At 41.1% G+C, this 18609-nt stretch overlaps 1 protein-coding gene across 2 annotated transcripts in view; it reads left to right on the top strand.

Moving 5' to 3' along the window:
- The window catches only part of LOC118807609 (contactin-4), a 90371-nt gene extending 87796 nt beyond the window's left edge, over positions 1 to 2575 (top strand). For both annotated transcript variants that reach the window (XM_036569645.1, XM_036569646.1), the window contains exon 21: positions 2444 to 2575. In XM_036569645.1, the coding sequence (XP_036425538.1) occupies positions 2444 to 2538 (95 nt within the window). In that variant the 3' untranslated portion in view covers positions 2539 to 2575. The remainder of the gene's footprint in view (positions 1 to 2443) is intronic.
- Positions 2576 to 18609: the final 16034 nt, after the last annotated feature.

Genomic DNA, 18609 nt, shown 5'->3' on the forward strand with positions numbered 1-18609 from the left:
CCATGCACCAGGGGGCAGAAAAATAATATTAACTAATAGCAATGCTTCACCTTCACCTCCCATATCCCCCACTTGTCATGGAGAGAAAACGCTCAGCTACCTCAGAGACCCTCCCTGATACCATGTTTCACTCACAAATACCTCACAGTATAGAAGGAAAATAAGTTTATGATTTTTGCCATTTCTCGTGCAGTTACACTTCCCACCCATGTAGTCTTGCAGCTACACTAGGTCTCCATATTCATAGTCAGACTTTGACTCTTTCCAATCCAGGACTTTGTAAACACTTGTAGGTATAACTCTGCACTGTTAGAAATAAAGGTTCTGTTCAGGTACATTTTTCGTTCATCAAGATACAAACAATGTAAATGTTCCCTCAAAGGTACAACAGTAACAGTATAATTTCAATGGATTATAGTACAATTATGTTCCCTGACTAAAGGTACTGAGATGTACTCTTGAGGGAACCACCACAGTGACAAGAGGGGGACTGCCCCAGTGACAGTCTAGTACCTTTTTTCTGAGAGTGTAGGTGGCCAATCAGGTACATCAACGGTTCATTAACTACCAATGATTACAAAATCCAGGACTGGAAGCTCTCTTGAAGGTCTAGATTCGAAGACTTCTGTGGTAATAGACACTCTTCTGGTTCCCTAATACCGTGGTTCTCCAACCAGACTCACAACACACAGGGCAAAAAACAAATACAGCAAAAATGTGGACCATCTGGAGTCTCTTAGGACCGGTTTGTGAACCACCACCCTAATAAACCTGTCAATGGATGGTGCAAATGAGATGTGTGAAGGTGAAGAACCTTATTGAAGTTTAAAGAACATCTACATAATGGAGAAGTTCTAGGAAGAACCTGGCCTGAGCAAGAAAACATTTTTATATCAAAAATGCAAATCGAAAGAGTGCAGTTTCTAATTATATCCCACATTTAATTGAATGCCGCAAGCTGTCTTAACAAGTTATACACTGCTGTGTCTGATCCACTTGTACCAGCGCAACACAGTGTTACTGCAGTGCTGAGAATGATCCACCACCCAAATAGTACCTGCTCTGTGAGGGTCCATGGGGGTCCTGACCACTGAAGAACAGGGTAAAAGGGGGCTAACAAAGTATCAGAGAAACAGATGGACTACAGTCTGTAACTGTAGAACTACAAAGTGCACCTATATAGTAAGTGGAGCTGATAAAATGGACAATGAGTGTAGAAACAAGGAGGTGGTCATAATGTTATGGTATGTTGAAATTTAGCCTAATAATGCAGAGATTGTGAACTGCCAGTCTGGAACACTACACTCAGTGTTCAGGCCACAAGTCTGAAAAATGGTTGCTTGGCAAATAATAAAGCTTGGAAGTAAATTTATAGAAAATAATCGCTTTGTCACGCATCCCACGGACCCTGCTCTCGCTAAGGACTCGCTCCCCCAGAATCCTCTGGTGGATCACGTGACTGGCACACCACTCTCTTCTATGGACTCAATCCCCCAGGACTCCCTGGGAGTGTCACTTGACCAACCAATCACTGTTCTTCCTCACCTGAGTATTGATGATTGTCACCTGTGTCTGATTATTATGACCTGTTCAATTTGTATATAAGCCCAGGCTTTCAGCTTCGATCTGTTTGGTGTATTTTTCAATTCTGCCTTTTTGTTGTTGCTCTTTGAACTGAATGCTTGGATTTTCTTTGGTATGTTTTGTTGGATTTTTCTGGTTTTGGCCTTGGCCTGTGTTTCGACTTCATCTCTCTTGATCCCCAGTAAAGCCTATTTTAACCACACGCATCTGACCAGTCTGGTTGCGTTACACACTTTTAAATCACAATCATAATATTGGTCAGAAAAATTTTAATCAATAATTTCTGCAAATCGTTCAGCCTTAGGAAGAACCATAAATTGGTATAGCACCATTGTTTCATTTTTACTTAATGTTTTGCCCTGACCCAAACGGACTGTTGTTTATTCTAAATATACCAAATGTACAGCAGCAAAATAGGCACTGAATACTTAAAAATAATTCTAAATGAAAATAAATTGTTTTAGGTGTTTTTTTAAATTGTTTAGGTGTAAACGGCCTATTTGCTTGAAGTAGACCAGGCATCCTTTCATTTTGTGTAACTGCTGACCCATGGATGTCGTGGGGGGGTCAGACCGCAGACTGTTGCAGTGCACGCTGGGGACTGTATTGCATCTCAGGGTGAAACAGGCTAATAACGGGTTAACATTTAATAGAAACATAATTGTGTGAACCGAACAGGACTGTATCACGGGCCTGACTCGGCCCGCAGGCTTTGTGTTTGACACATGGGTATTTTGTTAAGGTCCTTTAAACCTATAGATTCTAGTCTCTTTTTCAATCATGGTTTTATGAACCTCACTATTTCACAGTGCTATTCATGTAAATAACATGATGTATGTATCTGTTTCGTGTCTTCCAGGCCTGAACTCGAGAGGCTCCTTCAGTTCAGCTGCAAGCGAGATGGTTCGTGTCCATGGAGTAGCGTTTCTCGTGCTGGTGTGGCTGCTTTTGTAGAACTTTTGCCTTCAATAAGCACAGACTGAGAAAACAAAACAAAACAAAAAAAGAAGAAAGAATTCTGCAAGGTTTGGATACTATTTAAGAGGTATATACAGGTTATGGAACTAATTTATTTATATGTAGTACACTCAAGAATGTTGACAGAGATGCATTGCCTTACATTCGTGTTGGTACGTTTTCTTTTTTTTTTTTCTTTGATCAAGTTATGCTTCTTCTGTTTAGATTTTATGCAAAAAGGGCAGGCTTTCCTCATGCCGTTGGTGTTTTGCTTAGGTTTCAGTTTCTAGTTTCAACTTGAGAGAAAACATGAAAATCGCTAGTACTTTGAAGTGTAGTGTATGTTGGCCTGAAAGACGTGTTTAAGAGAATGCTGAATTCTGTGGAGAATTCCCATGACTCTTCATTAGACTCCTGCTGTTTGGCTCCTACACTAGTTTCTCCTATCAGTACAGATGTGTACGCCTGTCTGGAGGAGCATGTCTGAGGTTTACGCAGCACAGTTTCAGTCAATCCCTGAGCTGCTACATAATGTCTGAGAATATCTGTAATGAATAACTGGGCCTTTTTTCTCCTTATCGCACAAATCAGACAATTGTTCGGACTCGGTGACATCATTTGTCACCTCTAAACATCTATCATAATTGACCATTTGCAAAATAATGACTGACTCGCCTCTTATTCCATCCTCTTTCCATCAAACGAAGGAAAGGCTTTGGCAGAACTCCTCACAACAAACCTGCAGTGAGAACGGCAGTGGCAGTAAATTGGGTTACTGAGGGGGTGGCTTCATTCAACGATAACCCCCTTATGATCTGGAGGATGGTGTTGTTTTTATTTCATTCCTGAAGCTGAAAAAGTTTTGGGTTAAACTTTGTGGAAGACCAAACTCACAGCTCAGTGTCAAAACTACTAAGATACAGAACTACACAGGCTATAAGAGAACCTGACCTTTATCTGGGTTACTGTATGTGCTAAAAATCATTTTAATATAATGTTAAACAATAAATAAGGTTATGGAAAAAAAGGTGGAGATCAATTAGCTTTCCTTTACTTATCTGATCGCAGTTAGCTTGATCAATTAAACAGGACCGTGTAGTGTTTTCTTTACCGATTGAAAAGATTCTGTGTAAATATAAATATTAATGCACTCGTACAGATGCCATTCTTTGTATTGTTTATATTAAAGTTTGTTTTAAAGCTGAAATATTGTGTAAAAGATCTCAGCATCTACTATCTGACTATCTCCAGTGTTAGCTTTAGCATAAGCTCATCTGAAGGGGCAGCTTCTGTCACTTAAACCTCCTCCTTATTTAGAAAGCCTGCCCCTTCAGATGAGCTAATGCTGAAGCTAATACTGGAGCTAGTCAGATGTTAGATGCTGAGGTGGGCTCATCATCTTTCACACAAAGTCTTTCAGCAAACATTAATGAAACAATATAAAGAATGTATTAATATTTATTTTTACACAGAATGTTTTTAATCAGTAACATAAACACTGTACAGTCTTGTTCAATCAACCCCCTAATAGCAAGAGGATAGTGGGCCTCTGTTGCCCACTGATGGCAAAGCTGGTTGTCCACTGGCAATTTGCTCAGCATTTTCTAGGCTGCCCACCGGTGATTAAGCAGAGTATTAGACAAAATTCCACTTATCGTGGCTCATTTTCCACTTACAGTCCAATTTACTTATTTTTCCTTCCTTCCTTTCTTTAGATATACTAAATGAATTTAGTAAATCATTTTAATCTAGTACAGTGTCAGCAACAACAATTTCTATAAAATCATTTTATTTTAGGCCTCGTCATTATTTTTGTCTCTCTTTATTTTTGTCTTAGCCTCATATTTCAGAAAATAAACTGTGCATTTAAAATCTGTTTAAGGAGATTAAAAACTAGGTAGAGCTTATATGCATGAATAATCCAGGTAGTCCAAGGGTGGACCAGAAGTGGTCCTATATATGCTCGCTGTCTGGGTCAAGCTAACTGTGAGCAGCTAAGCTAAGGAAAGCTAACTGATTTTTGGGGGCGGTCATGGGCTGGAGGTTAGGGACCCAGCCTTGTGACCGGAAGTTCGTCGGTTCGATCCCCTGAGCTGACAGTACATGACTAAGGTGCCCTTGAGCAAGGCACCTAACCCCCAACTGCTCCCCGGGTGCTGTGGATAGGGCTGCCCACCGCTCCCGACAAGTGTACTCACTGCCCCCTAGTGTGTGTGTTCAGTAGTGTGTATGGGGTGTTTCACTGCACGGATGGGTTAAATGCAGAGGTCTAATTCCTCTGTGTGCAAAACACAGATGGCCAATGGCTCTGAATTGTAATTGTAATTCTGAATTGATCTCAACAATTTTATGTAATGTTATTAATCGTCAGTCATCATAGTAGGAAACCAAAAGAGGTTATTTTATGGAAAAATGTTGCATTAAAGATGACGAGTCCACTTCAGCATCTAATATCTGACAGTATCAGTGTTAGCTTTAGCCGTAGCTCATCTGAAGGGGCAGTTTCTGTTGCTGAAACCTCCTCCTTATTTAGAAAATTAAAGCCAGCTGCTTTAACAACGAGTGGCTAAACAATTTTAAAGTGTAAACTGACCTACAGGCATATATTTGTCCGTTCTCAAACGTGTGTCTGCTTTGAACAACTTGTAAAGCAAAATTATTTTTGAATGAAAATTTTTTTGTTTGTTCGTTTTTTGTTATTTTTAATGTGAGCTTCTAAATTTTCCTTTCTGCTTAACTTTTTAGTCTCTTAGTGTTGCTGATGCTACCAGGCAGCCTAAACTGAGAGTTTCACATACATAGCAACGGTAACTAAGAGAGGCACATTTCACAAACGGTCAATTCCTTCTTCCATCTTGAGTCGGCTCGCGCTGATAATGATCTAAGATACCTCATACGTCTCCTTCTCTGTTTATGTGCCCATGTTTGCCCAGAATTGTGCTGGGTGATGTCTTGGGGTGTGTACTCTTAAAAACAAAGTTGCCACTAAGGGTTCTGATGAAGATTGGAAGGTTTAAAGAACCTTCATATAATGTAAAAGCTCTATACTTAGCTCTAGAAGAAAGAACCTTTAAGAGAACCTTATGAGATGTGGAGGTTCTTAAATTTTAAAAGAACCCTTTTTCCATCTTTATTTTTAAGAATATAGCTAGAAGTGTCCTACATTACATTCCTAAAAAAGTGTGACAAAAGGTTCTTTAAGCGATGCCAAAGAAGAACCTCTTTTAAATCCCTGAAACATCATGTTTGGATACGGCATGAAGAACCTTCACATAATGTTACCAATTTAACATGTAGAACATGTACACCACATAGATGGTAAAAAGGTTCTTCTCACACACTTCTCATTCACAAAAGTAATATGGTTCTCCAGCGATCCTTCCACTGAAAGGTTCTGTAGGAAACCTAAAGTGGTTCTTCTATGGCATTGTACAAAAGCCCCTCTTGGCACCTTAATTTTTAAGGATGTAGATAGATGCTGTTACACAAGGTGTAAACGAAGGGTTCTTTGACCATTGCGATAGAAGAACCGCCTTTGGTTCTCTAAAGAACCATGTTTGTAAATTAGATGTGCAAGTGTGAAGAACTTGTATAACTTTGTATAACCTTCAAAAAATGTCATGGTTCTACACCAGTGTAAATGTACTTCTTAGAACATTTACATAATGTGGACTTTAAAAATGACCAAAAGTGGTTCTTCTATGGCTTCATGCAAAGAACCTTTATTTTTAACAGTGTGAATGGACGTCAAAGGGTTCTTTGACAAAGGGTTCTTTGAGCAGCGCCATAGAATAACCACTTTTAGTTACCCTGAGAACCATGATTGTAAATGAGATGTGTGAGTGTGAAGAACCTTTTAAAGATTTAAAGGACCTCCACTTAATGTCAAAGTACTATACCAATTTAAGGGTTCTTCGAAGAAACTTTACATTATGTGGACTTTAAAAACATCTTTAGAGGACCAAAGGTGGTTCTTCTATGGCATCATGCAAAGAACTTTCAACCTTCTGAACATTGTAGATGGAAGTGTTCTATATATTACACTCGTAAAAAGGGGTGACGAAGGGTTCTTTGAGCAATACCATAGAAGAACCACCTTTGGTTTCTCAAAGAACGATATTTGTAGAGTTTGTGAGTGGGAAGAACCTTTTAAAGATTTAAAGAACCTCCACTTAATGTCAAAGTACTATACCAATTTAAGGGTTCTTCCAAGAAACTTTACATTATTTGGACTTTAAAAACGTTCTTTAGAGGACCAAAAGTGGTTATTCTATGGCATCATGCAAAGAACCTTCATTGTCAAAAGGGGTGACAAAGGGTTCTTTGAACAACGCCATAGAAGAACCACATTTAGCTTCCTAAAGAAATATATTTGTAAATGAAAATATGTGCATTTGGAGAACCTTTTAAAGAACCTCCGCTTAATGTCAAGATTCTATACCAATTTAAGGGTTCTTCCAAGAAACTTCACATTAAGTGAATTTTTAAAGGGGACTTTAAAAATGTTCTTAAGAGCACCAAAAGTGGGTTCCTCAATGGCATCATGCCAAGAACTTTCAACCTTCTTAACAATGTAGATGGATGTGTTCTACATTACACTCGTAAAACGGGGTGACAGAGGGCTCTTTGAGCAGTGCCATAGAAGAACCACCTTTGGTTTTCCTTAAGAACCATATTTGTAGATGAAATGTGTGACTATAAAGAACCTTTTAAAGATTTAAAGAACCTCCACTTAATCTCAAGGTCTTGTACCAATTTAAGGGTTCTTCCAAGAAAATTTACATTATGTGGACTTTAAAAATGTTCTTTAGAGGATCAAAAGTGGTTCTTCTATGGCATCATACCAAGAACTTTCAACCTTCTTAACAATGTAGATGGACGTGTTCTACATCGCACTCGTAAAAAGGGGTGATGAAGGGTTCTTTGAGCAGTGCCATAGAAGAACCACCTTTGGTTTCTCAAAGAACCATATTTGTAGATGAAATGTGAGTGGGAAGAACCTCGTGAAGATTCAACAAACCGCTTAATGTCAAGGTTCTATAAAAACTTAAGGGTTCTTCTTACATTAGGTGGACTTTAAAAGGTTCTTCACACTGTCATCTTCTTCAAAAATGGTCTTCTGAAAGCTTAGAGGCACCAAAAGTGGTTGGTCTATGGCATCGCACAAAGAACCCTTTTTGTCCCCCTAACTTTTAAGAATGTAGATAGAAGTGTTCTTCATTGCTTCATTATTTAGATGAAACCATAGATGCCCTCACCACTGATGCCCTCTTTAAAGGTAATTATGTGAAATAACAGTTTATCACCTTGAAACCTTGAAATGGGTGAGAAAAAAAGCTTTGTTAACTTGCAAATTTATGCATCTTAAGTCATGTTTCTAACAACTTTGTGCTTGTAGCTATCCATTACCAGTGACCCTGGACATGAATTATGATTCACTCCCCTCATTTTCAGCCAGCAAGATATGATTATCCCGGGGTTGGGGGTGTTGTTTTTCATTTATAATGATTCAGTACTTTGTATTTTGTACGTGTTGGAAATTGTTCTCTTTTAATTCTCTTTTTCATGCTGTCATCCTTGATTTCTTAATGCTATTATCCAGTTTGTCAAGTGATTTAATACTTTTGTATTAATATCTTAACCGTCTCCGTGAGATGGAACAGAAACCGAATAAAATTTCATATTGAAATTCTAATCCCGTTTTCGGCGTGATCAATTATTGAACCTGATGTCAAAGCCGTGACACGCCGGCAAACTGTTTGTTTTCCTTGCAGAGTATTAACTTTGCAACACTTTTTCTCGAAAATTCCTTGTGGTTTCCATCCGGATATTGTGCGCTTGAGCTGTACTGATGTGGAAAGAAGCGTTTGGGTCTGCAGGAAAACTTGGAGTCTGATCTACATACGTACAGTTGCTTAGAAACCACTGCTGTATAGGCATGAGCACGCTGAAGGGTGATTATCAACAGGCTGAGAGCAGTGCTCTGATGAAAGGGAAGCACTGTGAGGCGTTCCAAGAAAAGGATAAATGATGATATAAAGCAGCATATGATTTGGCTTAATTATTCTATCCATCAAGCAGACAACAAAAAGACAAGCTGTAGTTATACTGCAATAACAATAAGCACTTACTGTGAGTGGCACATACATGAATACAGCGCGTACCTTTACAGTACAGAACTGTAAATGTCTTAAAGCTGCTCTGGATCTATTCATAAGTGGGATGTAGAGTCTTCATACAGCTTCATTTTTACAGTCTCGTAATCCTCGATATGTGGAACATATTCGGGGTTTATGTGTAATTGGAACAGCTACTAAATGCCTTGAACCTAGGCGGCTGTAAAATAAGCGTCGATTTTTTTGTTATTTACAAGTTTGACGCTAAAATATGAAACTGGGTTGAAGTCGAGGTGTGAAATGAAGTTTGCACAAAGAGGCTTCATGGAGGGTAAAAAAAAAAAGAAAGGTGTGGGAGTACATTTCCAGGTGCTCAGAGGAATAAGCTTGTCAGGCACGCTGACAGGTAAGCGTCTGAGCGCGGATGTAATCTCCCGAGAACTGCTCCAACTTATCGGGCTACCAGGGGATTTAACCGTAAACGCTAGTCCACCTGAAACCCTCAGGAGGTGGGGAAGGATTTTTGACGTCCTCTTTGCCATTTACACTCACCAGCCCTCAATAACAGCCCTGATTTTGGCACAATTTTGCCTTAAAAATTGTCTTCATGCTGACGATCGTCTTAAATTAGAGGTTTCACTGGCTGTGAGCCATGGTAGAGAAAGCCTGACTCGTGGCGCTTTTAGGCTGGTTGATGTGTCGATATAACCTGGTAAAATAGCTAAAATGGCTCTGCACTCATTCATCAAGGTGGCTTTGCTGGATTTGAGTACAACAGGGTCTGTGTGTGTCTGTGTTAGAGACAGGGCCTCGAATCAGTGACTCGGACTTGAGTCACAGGTTCACTTGACTCGCGCTTTACTGACTCGACTTGTGACTCAACTCAGACTTACACCTCAGAGAACCAACTAGTTCTCTCAAGTAAGACTCCACTCAAACTCACACCTTAGACACTTGAGACTTGACTCAGATTTGCTGAGTCATCTCAGGTTTGCTCATCAGAAACTGAGACTGGACTCTGACCAACAATCCAGACACTCGACTTGAACTTGCACCTCAGAGACTTGACTCGGACCCAAACCTCAGAGACCCAAGACTCAACAACTCAGAGACTTGAGACTTCTCTCGGACTCACACCTTAGAGACCAAAGACTCAACTCAGTCTCACAAGAGACTCTGGATTTGCTATTTAGGGACCTGACTACAGGTTTGCTACTCAGAACTTGAGGCTCGACTCTGACAACAACCCACAGATTCAACTTAGTTTCACACTTCAGAGACTAGAAATGAATTACATCCCAGAGTTTCAACTCTGACTCACGTCTCAAAGACTTGTCTCAACTCGGACTCACACCTCAGAGACTCGACTCAGACTCGCACCTCAGAGACTCGACTCAAACTCACACCTCAGAGACTTGAGACTCATCCTGGAACGCACTCCACAGAGACTTGAGACTTGACTCTGATTCACTACTCGGGGTCCCGACTCAGGTTTACTCCTGAAACTTAAGACTCGACTCTGACCAACAACCTAGAGACTCAACTCAGGTTTACCCCTCAGAAACTTGGGACTCGAGATGACTTACATTCCAGAGACTTGACTCGAACTCACACCCAGGAACACTGACTCACATCTCAGAGACTCTACTGGAACTCACACCTCAGAGACCTTACTCGAACTCACACAACAGAGACTTGACTCGAACTCACACTTCAGAGACTCTACTTGAACTCGCACATCAGAGACTCAATTCAAACTCATACCTCAGAGACTTGACACAAATTCGCACCTCAGAGAACAAAGACTCAACTCGGACTCACTACTCAGAGACTTGACTGGAACTCGCACCTCAGAGACTCGACTCAAATTCACACCTCAGAGACCAAAGACTCAACTCGGACTCACTACTCAGAGACTTGACTCGAACTCGCACTTCAGAGACTCGACTCGGACTCACACCTGAGAGACTCGACTTGAACTCGCACCTCAGAGACTCGACTCAAATTCGCACCTCAGAGACCAAAGACTCAACTCGGACTCACTACTCAGAGACTTGACTGGAACTCGCACCTCAGAGACTCGACTCAAATTCACACCTCAGAGACCAAAGACTCAACTCGGACTCACTACTCAGAGACTTGACTCGAACTCGCACATCAGAGACTCGACTCGGACTCACACCTGAGAGACTCGACTCGAACTCGCACCTCAGAGACTCGACTCAAATTCGCACCTCAGAGACCAAAGACTCAGCTCGGACTCACTACTCAGAGACTTGACTCGAACTCCCACTTCAGAGACTCAACTTGAACTCGCACATCAGAGACTCGACTCGGACTCACACCTGAGAGACTCGACTCAAACTCGCACCTCAGAGACTCGACTCAAACTTGCACATCAGAGACTCAACTCAGACTCGAACATCAGAGACTCGACTCAGATTCGCGCATCAGAGACTCAACTGGGACTTGATGTCACAATTCACACCCACATTACTATTCGGATAGCTTAGAAACAGAATGTAAGCATGCAGGCTACAAACCCATGCTTGCACAGTGAGACACAACACAGAGTCACACCTCAGGAACTCCAGACTTGACTCAGAGTCACATTAAATTGACTTGTGAACATATCATGTCTGTATTAATGCAAAAAAACACCAAACTGCACATTGTTAAATATTTTATACTCCAACTAATCTAACCACTTACACAGTAGTGGGTTTTTCACACGTCGGCCCTCTTCCCATCAATATCACTATTGATAAATAATAGCCGCTTTGGTCTCTGACAATATTTTCACTGCAGATAGAGATCTACTCACTCAAGTAGGGCATATTAAAGCCATTCTGCCTGGCGGCGATGTAATGGATCTTATGCAAAAATGAAAAGACTGAATTTTGCCCCAGATTTTTCCACAGATAGCCATGGCAGGGATGGAGGGAAGCACCTCAGAACACATAAATGAAGTAATAAGCGCGAGAGAACCCCTGGCTATCGAAATTAATCATTTCAGTGATAGAATAGGGCTGTCATAGTTCATTTGTTGGTGGTAGGATGCCGCAGAGGAGGGAGCGGTAAGATAATGAATGGTTTAGGCGTTATGCATATTAAGAGGGAGAGTTGAAAAGGCGAAGGGAAAGGTCGTGAGAGACCTGGCGGCCTAGTTAGGAGCCACTGGAGCGGAAGTGGACCAGGCATGTAGGACTGGCTCACTCTGGCTCTTGGGACTTGAAAGGACTTGAAGCATATGTAGGCGAGTGGTGGAAGACCTTTGGGAGTGGACTGCAAGCTTGACCAGTCTGACATGAAAGCAGTGGTCAGATGGCAGGTCCCGTACGTAGAAGGTTACTGACATAAAAGCACATTTCATCATTTGTACCAGCAGGAAACCAAAGGATATTTATTTTTCTTCCTCTTCTGTTATATTTTCACTAGTAAATCATGTTAGATGACTCTATTTGCTGAGCCACTCAAAAGCAAAGGAAGGCTTCCAGGATGGCACTGTTTGCACACTAAAATTCATAATTGGAGATACATTAAAAAAAAAAAACGAACTACTGAGGTGCAGACCTTGTTGTCCACATTGGTGTCCTCATAGCTGGTTATGACCTGGCTAGCACCTAAAGATGGCCAAACTAGCTCATCATCAGTCTGCAGTTCAACTAAGCGTTTAACGTTTCAACTTTAGCTGCTGGCTAGTGAGCTTTCTCAATTTGCATTCCATACTAATGAGTAGCATTAGCCATCATAAACAAAGTGTTGTGCCTGCCACCTCTTCTACAACTAACCAGCAAAACAATCCACTGCAGAAAAGGCAGGATGGTAGCAGAACAGTACAGCAGTGCTCACGATATTCATGGTGTCTAACAGCTTTTTTATTTGCCAAAGCAACAGCAGTTTTGCAGGAAATGATACAGAGCATTTTTGTTGCTGGGAACAAGCTGCCGGCAGCAAACACATTTTCCTTTCATCGCTTACAGAACGTACAAAAAGTCAATGGAAATAAAGGTAGTGTTTGTGAACTGACTACACAGCCAACAGATGGAACGATTGATCGGGAATCCTGCTAGTCAGCCCTTCATTCCTGCTGGTCAGGGTGGCACCACACCTCTAAAGGTTGTGTGGCAAAACTGATTGACTCCCCTAAAAAAAGCAGCTCTTTGGGTGGCGAAATGTAATTAGGCCATTGAGTAAACCTTTATCTTGTAATGTCGCGCTTCCTAGCGCATCAGATAGTCAACTATCTTCGGAGAACATCAGGCTGTTTTCAGACCCAGTTCATTTTTTTAAGTATGCACCAATATTGCAGGGAACCTCTGTTATTAATTATTTTTGCCATCATGAAAATAGAACAAAACAGAAAATACTGTGGACCATAAAGAAAAAGGCACATTTGTACCAAGGTACAAAGTTACCTTCTACATAAACCTCTACGTTCTATGTTGTGGAGGTTCTTTAAACTTGAAAAAGGTTCTTCACACTCACATCTTCACATCTCATTTGCAAACATGTTTCTCCAAAGAACCTTACACTGAAAGGTGAAACAGAAGTCTTTTTTCTATGGCAGTGGTCATCAGCCCTCTTCCTGGAGATCTACTTTCCGCTACAGCTCAGTTCCAACCTGTGTCTAACATACTTTTACCAACACTAATGCATCTCATCCAACCAAAGAAGGACTGCTGAAGAAGTTAATTAGCTAGAGCAGGTGTGGTGGATCAAATTAGTCTTCATAGGAAGGTAGATCTCCAGGACCGGCGTTGATGACCACTGTTCTGTGGCGTTGCGCAAAAGACCCCCTTTTTGGGGTCAACAGTAAGAGTGTAGACAGAAACCTTTTTGCTGAGAGTCTATATTCTCCAGTAGCTTATCCCACATCACAAGCGGTGGAGGATGCGGCCATAAATCAAGCAAAATGGAGTTGCTCCATTAGAGCTTTCTCTATATTTTCGGTGTCCAGGCTTCACCTCGTACGGCAGAGTCTGCACAGGGGAGTCGCATGTCAGAGGGAAACCGTATTTTTAGGTCTAGGGAAGATAAAGGCGACGCAGGGCTGGGGAGGTGTGGAAAGGCAGGTTAAAGCAGGCTTAATCTGCAAAGCAGCATCTTGGGCTACTTGGCCTGCAAATTGGCATGGAAGGAGGAGGCTGTGTGTTGACAAAGCTGGTCTCCAGACTCGCAGCACTGGCTGAGGAGTAATCCTGCAGGGTGGGGGGCTGGGGGAGTTGAGTAAACACGATTATGAGTCAGAGAGGGAGGGCCATCACTTCACCTGTCTGCCAAGCCGAGGAGAAAGAGCTTGGAAAGGGAAAAGGTTTGACGCCATGATGAGCGGTAAGAAGGTGCACAAACCTGATCAAATGGCTCAGGATTACTCTTGATGGACTGATGGACAGAATGTTACCGTGGTGGAGCAGCAGTTTGCTCATTTGCATGATTTTGCGCATTACCTGTAATGCAGCACGCTCGACTCGGATTCATTGTACAGAAAACAACCTCCACCAAGTGTACTTTTTTGTGTTTACGCTCTTGGAAACAGACTTTTCAGGATTTCGAGACACGTTTGATAGGTGCTATCAAACAGTCATGATGAGATGCTCTGAAACGTCGCCTGGTGTGTTGTCACGCTTGAGCTGAGGGTTTTGACACAAAACCTTAAAATGGTGTTTTGATAAACCCCTCTTCAGACACCTGTCCCTTAAGCCAGCCTTTCTGTGACAGATGTGCCTGTAAATCAACATCTTCAGGTGTTTTTGAGTCATTAAAAGTTTTAAAGTTTTAAAGTCACTGAGTTGCTTTTGATATTTGATCGGCTCGGATACTTCAAGGCAAACTGAATAATGAATGCAGATGTTTACACTGGGACATTTTCATCCATCCAATACACAGAAACACACACACAGCTTTAGAGAGAATCTGGGTCCAAGTCCCAAATGAGTGGCACCAAGGGATGACAGTAGAAGAGCAAGAAGTAGCAACCTTGAGAGGATCCAAGACTCAAAAGGGGAACCCATTTCAATCTAATATGTTCACTGTGCTACAACAAAAAACAGAAACATCTGGATGACCATCATATCCAAAATACAATTTTAATAACAATAATTTACTATTACTAGACTTATCTCTTCTTACTTATTTTGAATTATTTGGATGGTCCATTGTAGATGCTTTGGAAATGCTCAGTCTGTCTATAAATAACATTGAGGTAAATATCCATTGAATGCAATTGAACTTGAAGTGGAGTGTTATTTGGATGGTCCACTGTAGATGCTTTGTAAATGCTCAGTCTGTCATTAAGTAATATTCAACTAAATTTCCATTAAATGCAACTGAACTTCATGTTTAGTGTGAAAGAGTTTATTAAATCTATTCCTAAACCTGCCCTGCAATGGACTGGTGACCTGTCCAGGGTGTATCCTGCCTTCCACATAACAACAGCTGGGATTGGCTCCAACACCCCACCACGACCCAGAAGGATAAGCAGTTTAGATGATGTGTGTGTGTATGTGTGTGTGTGTGTGTGTGTGTGTGTGTGTGTGTGTGTGTGTGTGTGTATGCGTGTGTATTCCTAAACCTCACTCTTAACCTAACCTTAAACTCAAGGCAAAACCCACATCTACTCCTAACCCTAACCTTAACCATAATGTTGTTGATAATCAATTGAACATCACCAGAAAGTTTGTTAGTGAATTAAGTATCTGTATCACATCTACAGGGAACCAACCAAAAGAACTGTGACCGAATTATTTCATTAGAATGTATTTCAGATATGGGAATTGAGCTGTGTATGTTTGCAGCTCCTGCATATTTGTTGTCGATTTAGTTTCATGTCACATACAGAAGGGATCCAAACTTAGTTATAAATCATTCATGCTGCTGGAGGAGTGTGGTGGAGTCTCTCATTTAAGATGCTTTTGGTCCCTTTTCCTCCAGTTGTTTACCTGTGCAGGATGCCTTCCCTCTTGTTTCTGAAATGCATTTAATCATTTGTCAGTATGATGAAAAATGAGGTCAGGTGTGGAAAAAGCCAAGAACAGGAACAAGAGATGATGCAACTCAGAAACACTGCTGGAACTTCAGATCTCCCTCAGCGGCGTCTCTGATCTGCGTCTACTTGTTGAAAACAGACCAGCGTCTCTATATGATCCATACAATCACCACCCACTTAGAAACACCTGCTTAATGCTTCCACTCAGAGGCTTTATGTAAATAATCATGTAAAATAAAAATACATATAATTAAAATCATTAAAATTGTGTAGAGAAATTGCTAAATGTGTATTTTATAGCGTCACATCTCAAGTTCTGCCCACCTTCAGCTTCGCCGGATTTCTGATTACTGGCCCCACCTTCCTTCAACTGGACCTCATCAGTCCTTGGTTTTAAAGCTGGCTTGTGACTTTCAGACTCTGTAAAGTCTCTGGCATTTTTAGTGGCCATGTTTTTTTGTACTTTTGCCTTCTAGACTTGAACTTTGTCAGTACCCTTGAGATTTGTTAGCCTGTCTTTTCTCCTTTGTCATGTTTGCTGTTCTGGACTGTATGTTTGTTTTTTTGTCTGCTATTAAAAGCCACTGCATTTGCGTCCAGTCTCCTTCACTCAGGACATATAGAAATTATTCCTATAAGAGTTTTCAGAACAGTGTATTCTTTCAAAACCATATGGGACAAAATGACTGGCACCACTAAAAAATATTTGACATAAAACCAAATATATTTCTTACTTACATTACATTAATACTTCCTTCTTTTTATTGTTTCTCAGTCTTCAAGAACTTCGCTGTTGTCTATGACCATTTTCTTCTTCCTGGGTTATAAATATGAGGTTACACACATGTAAAATCCCCTTATTATCCATCAACATGAGCAAAACCAAAAAGCCACCAACTCTTATGAGGCAGAAGGAGCTGCACTGATTAGGAAATAGATATAAAAATAGTAGTCTGTAGAAATGACCAATAACCCCTTACATGGACGCGGTCCACCAGTGGGTCCAAAGTTTTATTACACACTTCTATAACCTAAGAGTAGCTCAACCAGTTTGCACTGAAGTCCCTGTAATTACTAAATATTATGCAATAATATACAATAAGTCTGGGATTTAAAGGGTTCAACACAATCAGGGTGACAATATTAAAAAAGTTTGAACAGCCTGGAACAGTTGAAGATTTGCCAGGAAGAGGACTCATGAGCACAAAGCCCCCACGTACAGTGAGGAGGCAAAGAGGAAGCCAAAGATCACAGTTTCAGAACCGCACAGTTTAGTCAAATCTTAGAGTTTTCAAATTTCAAATCCGCTGTCAGGCGCCACCTCCATCACCAGAAGCTGTTTGGAAGAGCTCCACGAAAGAAGCCGTTCCTAAGGAAAAGCCTCAGAAAGCAGCACCTGAACTTTGGGAAATGGCACTGAAACTACAAATGGAATTATGTGATGTGTCAGATGAGACGAAAACTGAACCGTTTGGTCATGCACACCATCGTCACATTCCTCACCATCGACACAAAACGGGACGACATACAATGAAAAGCACCTGATACCCGCTGTCAAATATGGAGGTGGATCACTGATGATTAGGGGCTCTTTTGCTGCTAGCAGTCAAGGGGCTTCAGTGAAAATCAATGGCGTAAATAATTAATGTGCCCAAAATCTGTCTGCCTCTGCCTGAAAGCTAAAATTTGGTGGACGTTTCAGCAAAATACTGACCCCAAACACATCAAAATCCACACAGAAATGGTTACAGGAACACAAACGCAAACTTAACGCAACGGCTCTCTCAGTCTCCAGATTTAAACCCAACTGAAAACACTTGCGGTGTGTATTAAAGAGGCAGTGCACAAGCAAAGATCTAAGAATATCAAGAAACTGGAAATGTTCTGTATGGAGGAGAGTTCCAAGATCTCTTTCTTAACAAGTGTTAACCTTGTTAAGCATTACAGCAAACAGCTCAGCACTGTTATTCTCACCCGGGGAGGCTTCATCAAATATTAATAATGAAGGTGCCTATATATATATATATATATATATATATATATACACACATATACATATAATTACACACACATACTCTTTGTAGTTCTACAATTACAGACTGTAGTCCATCTGTTTCTCTGCATTCTCTGTTAGCCACCTATTACCCTGTTCCTCAATGCTTAGGACCCCCATGGACCCTCACAGAGCAGGTATTATTTGGGTGGTGGATCATTCTCAGCACTGCAGTAACACTGACGTGGTGGTGGTGTGTTAGTGTGTGTTGCGCTGGTACGAGTGGATCAGACACAGCAGTGCTGCTCCCTAAAGTCCAAACCAGCTTCTAAGACTAAGAAATAAATTAAACGTGGTATCTATTTCTGTCTCTAACTTTACATCTACAAGGTATATGTTTTACATAAACTTCCTGTCTCATTGCAGTCCAGTGCAAAGTATGGCGCTTACACATGGTCACCAACAGGAGAAAGACCTCTAATCATCACAGAGCAAAAGACAGCAGCCAAGAAATCTCAGCCTCACTGATGAACTTCACTTCACTAATGGTACAGAGTTGTTTGATTCTCTAAAAGAAAAGGGAACAGGCGGGGGTCATTTAACCTCATTGCGTTTGGCGTCTTTTGCCTGTTGAGATCAGATCCTTAGCCCTGCTTGACATTTGCAGTAATTAAAGCGGCTAATCCGAGCTGGGCTCTGGCAGAGCAGTCACGGTTAATTTCAGGTCAAATTAAAAAACCTTTTGCGTGTATTACCTGCCTATAGTGTTAGGACAGACACTATAATCCACAGTATGGCAGCAGTTTTATTAAACAGCACTGAGTAAAGGTTAAACATGACAAATGTTCACGTAGCAGGAGTTGGGGTCCACCTCTCCGCTGCCGACGTTTCCTCTCTGTAGCCTGGGCGTGTCTGGAAGAGCTTTTTTACAACAGTTTAGCTTCTGATACATACGGCTGCGCTCTTTAGTT

This window comes from Colossoma macropomum, unplaced genomic scaffold (genome assembly GCF_904425465.1).
Source record: "Colossoma macropomum unplaced genomic scaffold, Colossoma_macropomum, whole genome shotgun sequence".
In the NCBI taxonomy this organism is placed as follows: Eukaryota; Metazoa; Chordata; class Actinopteri; order Characiformes; family Serrasalmidae; genus Colossoma; species Colossoma macropomum.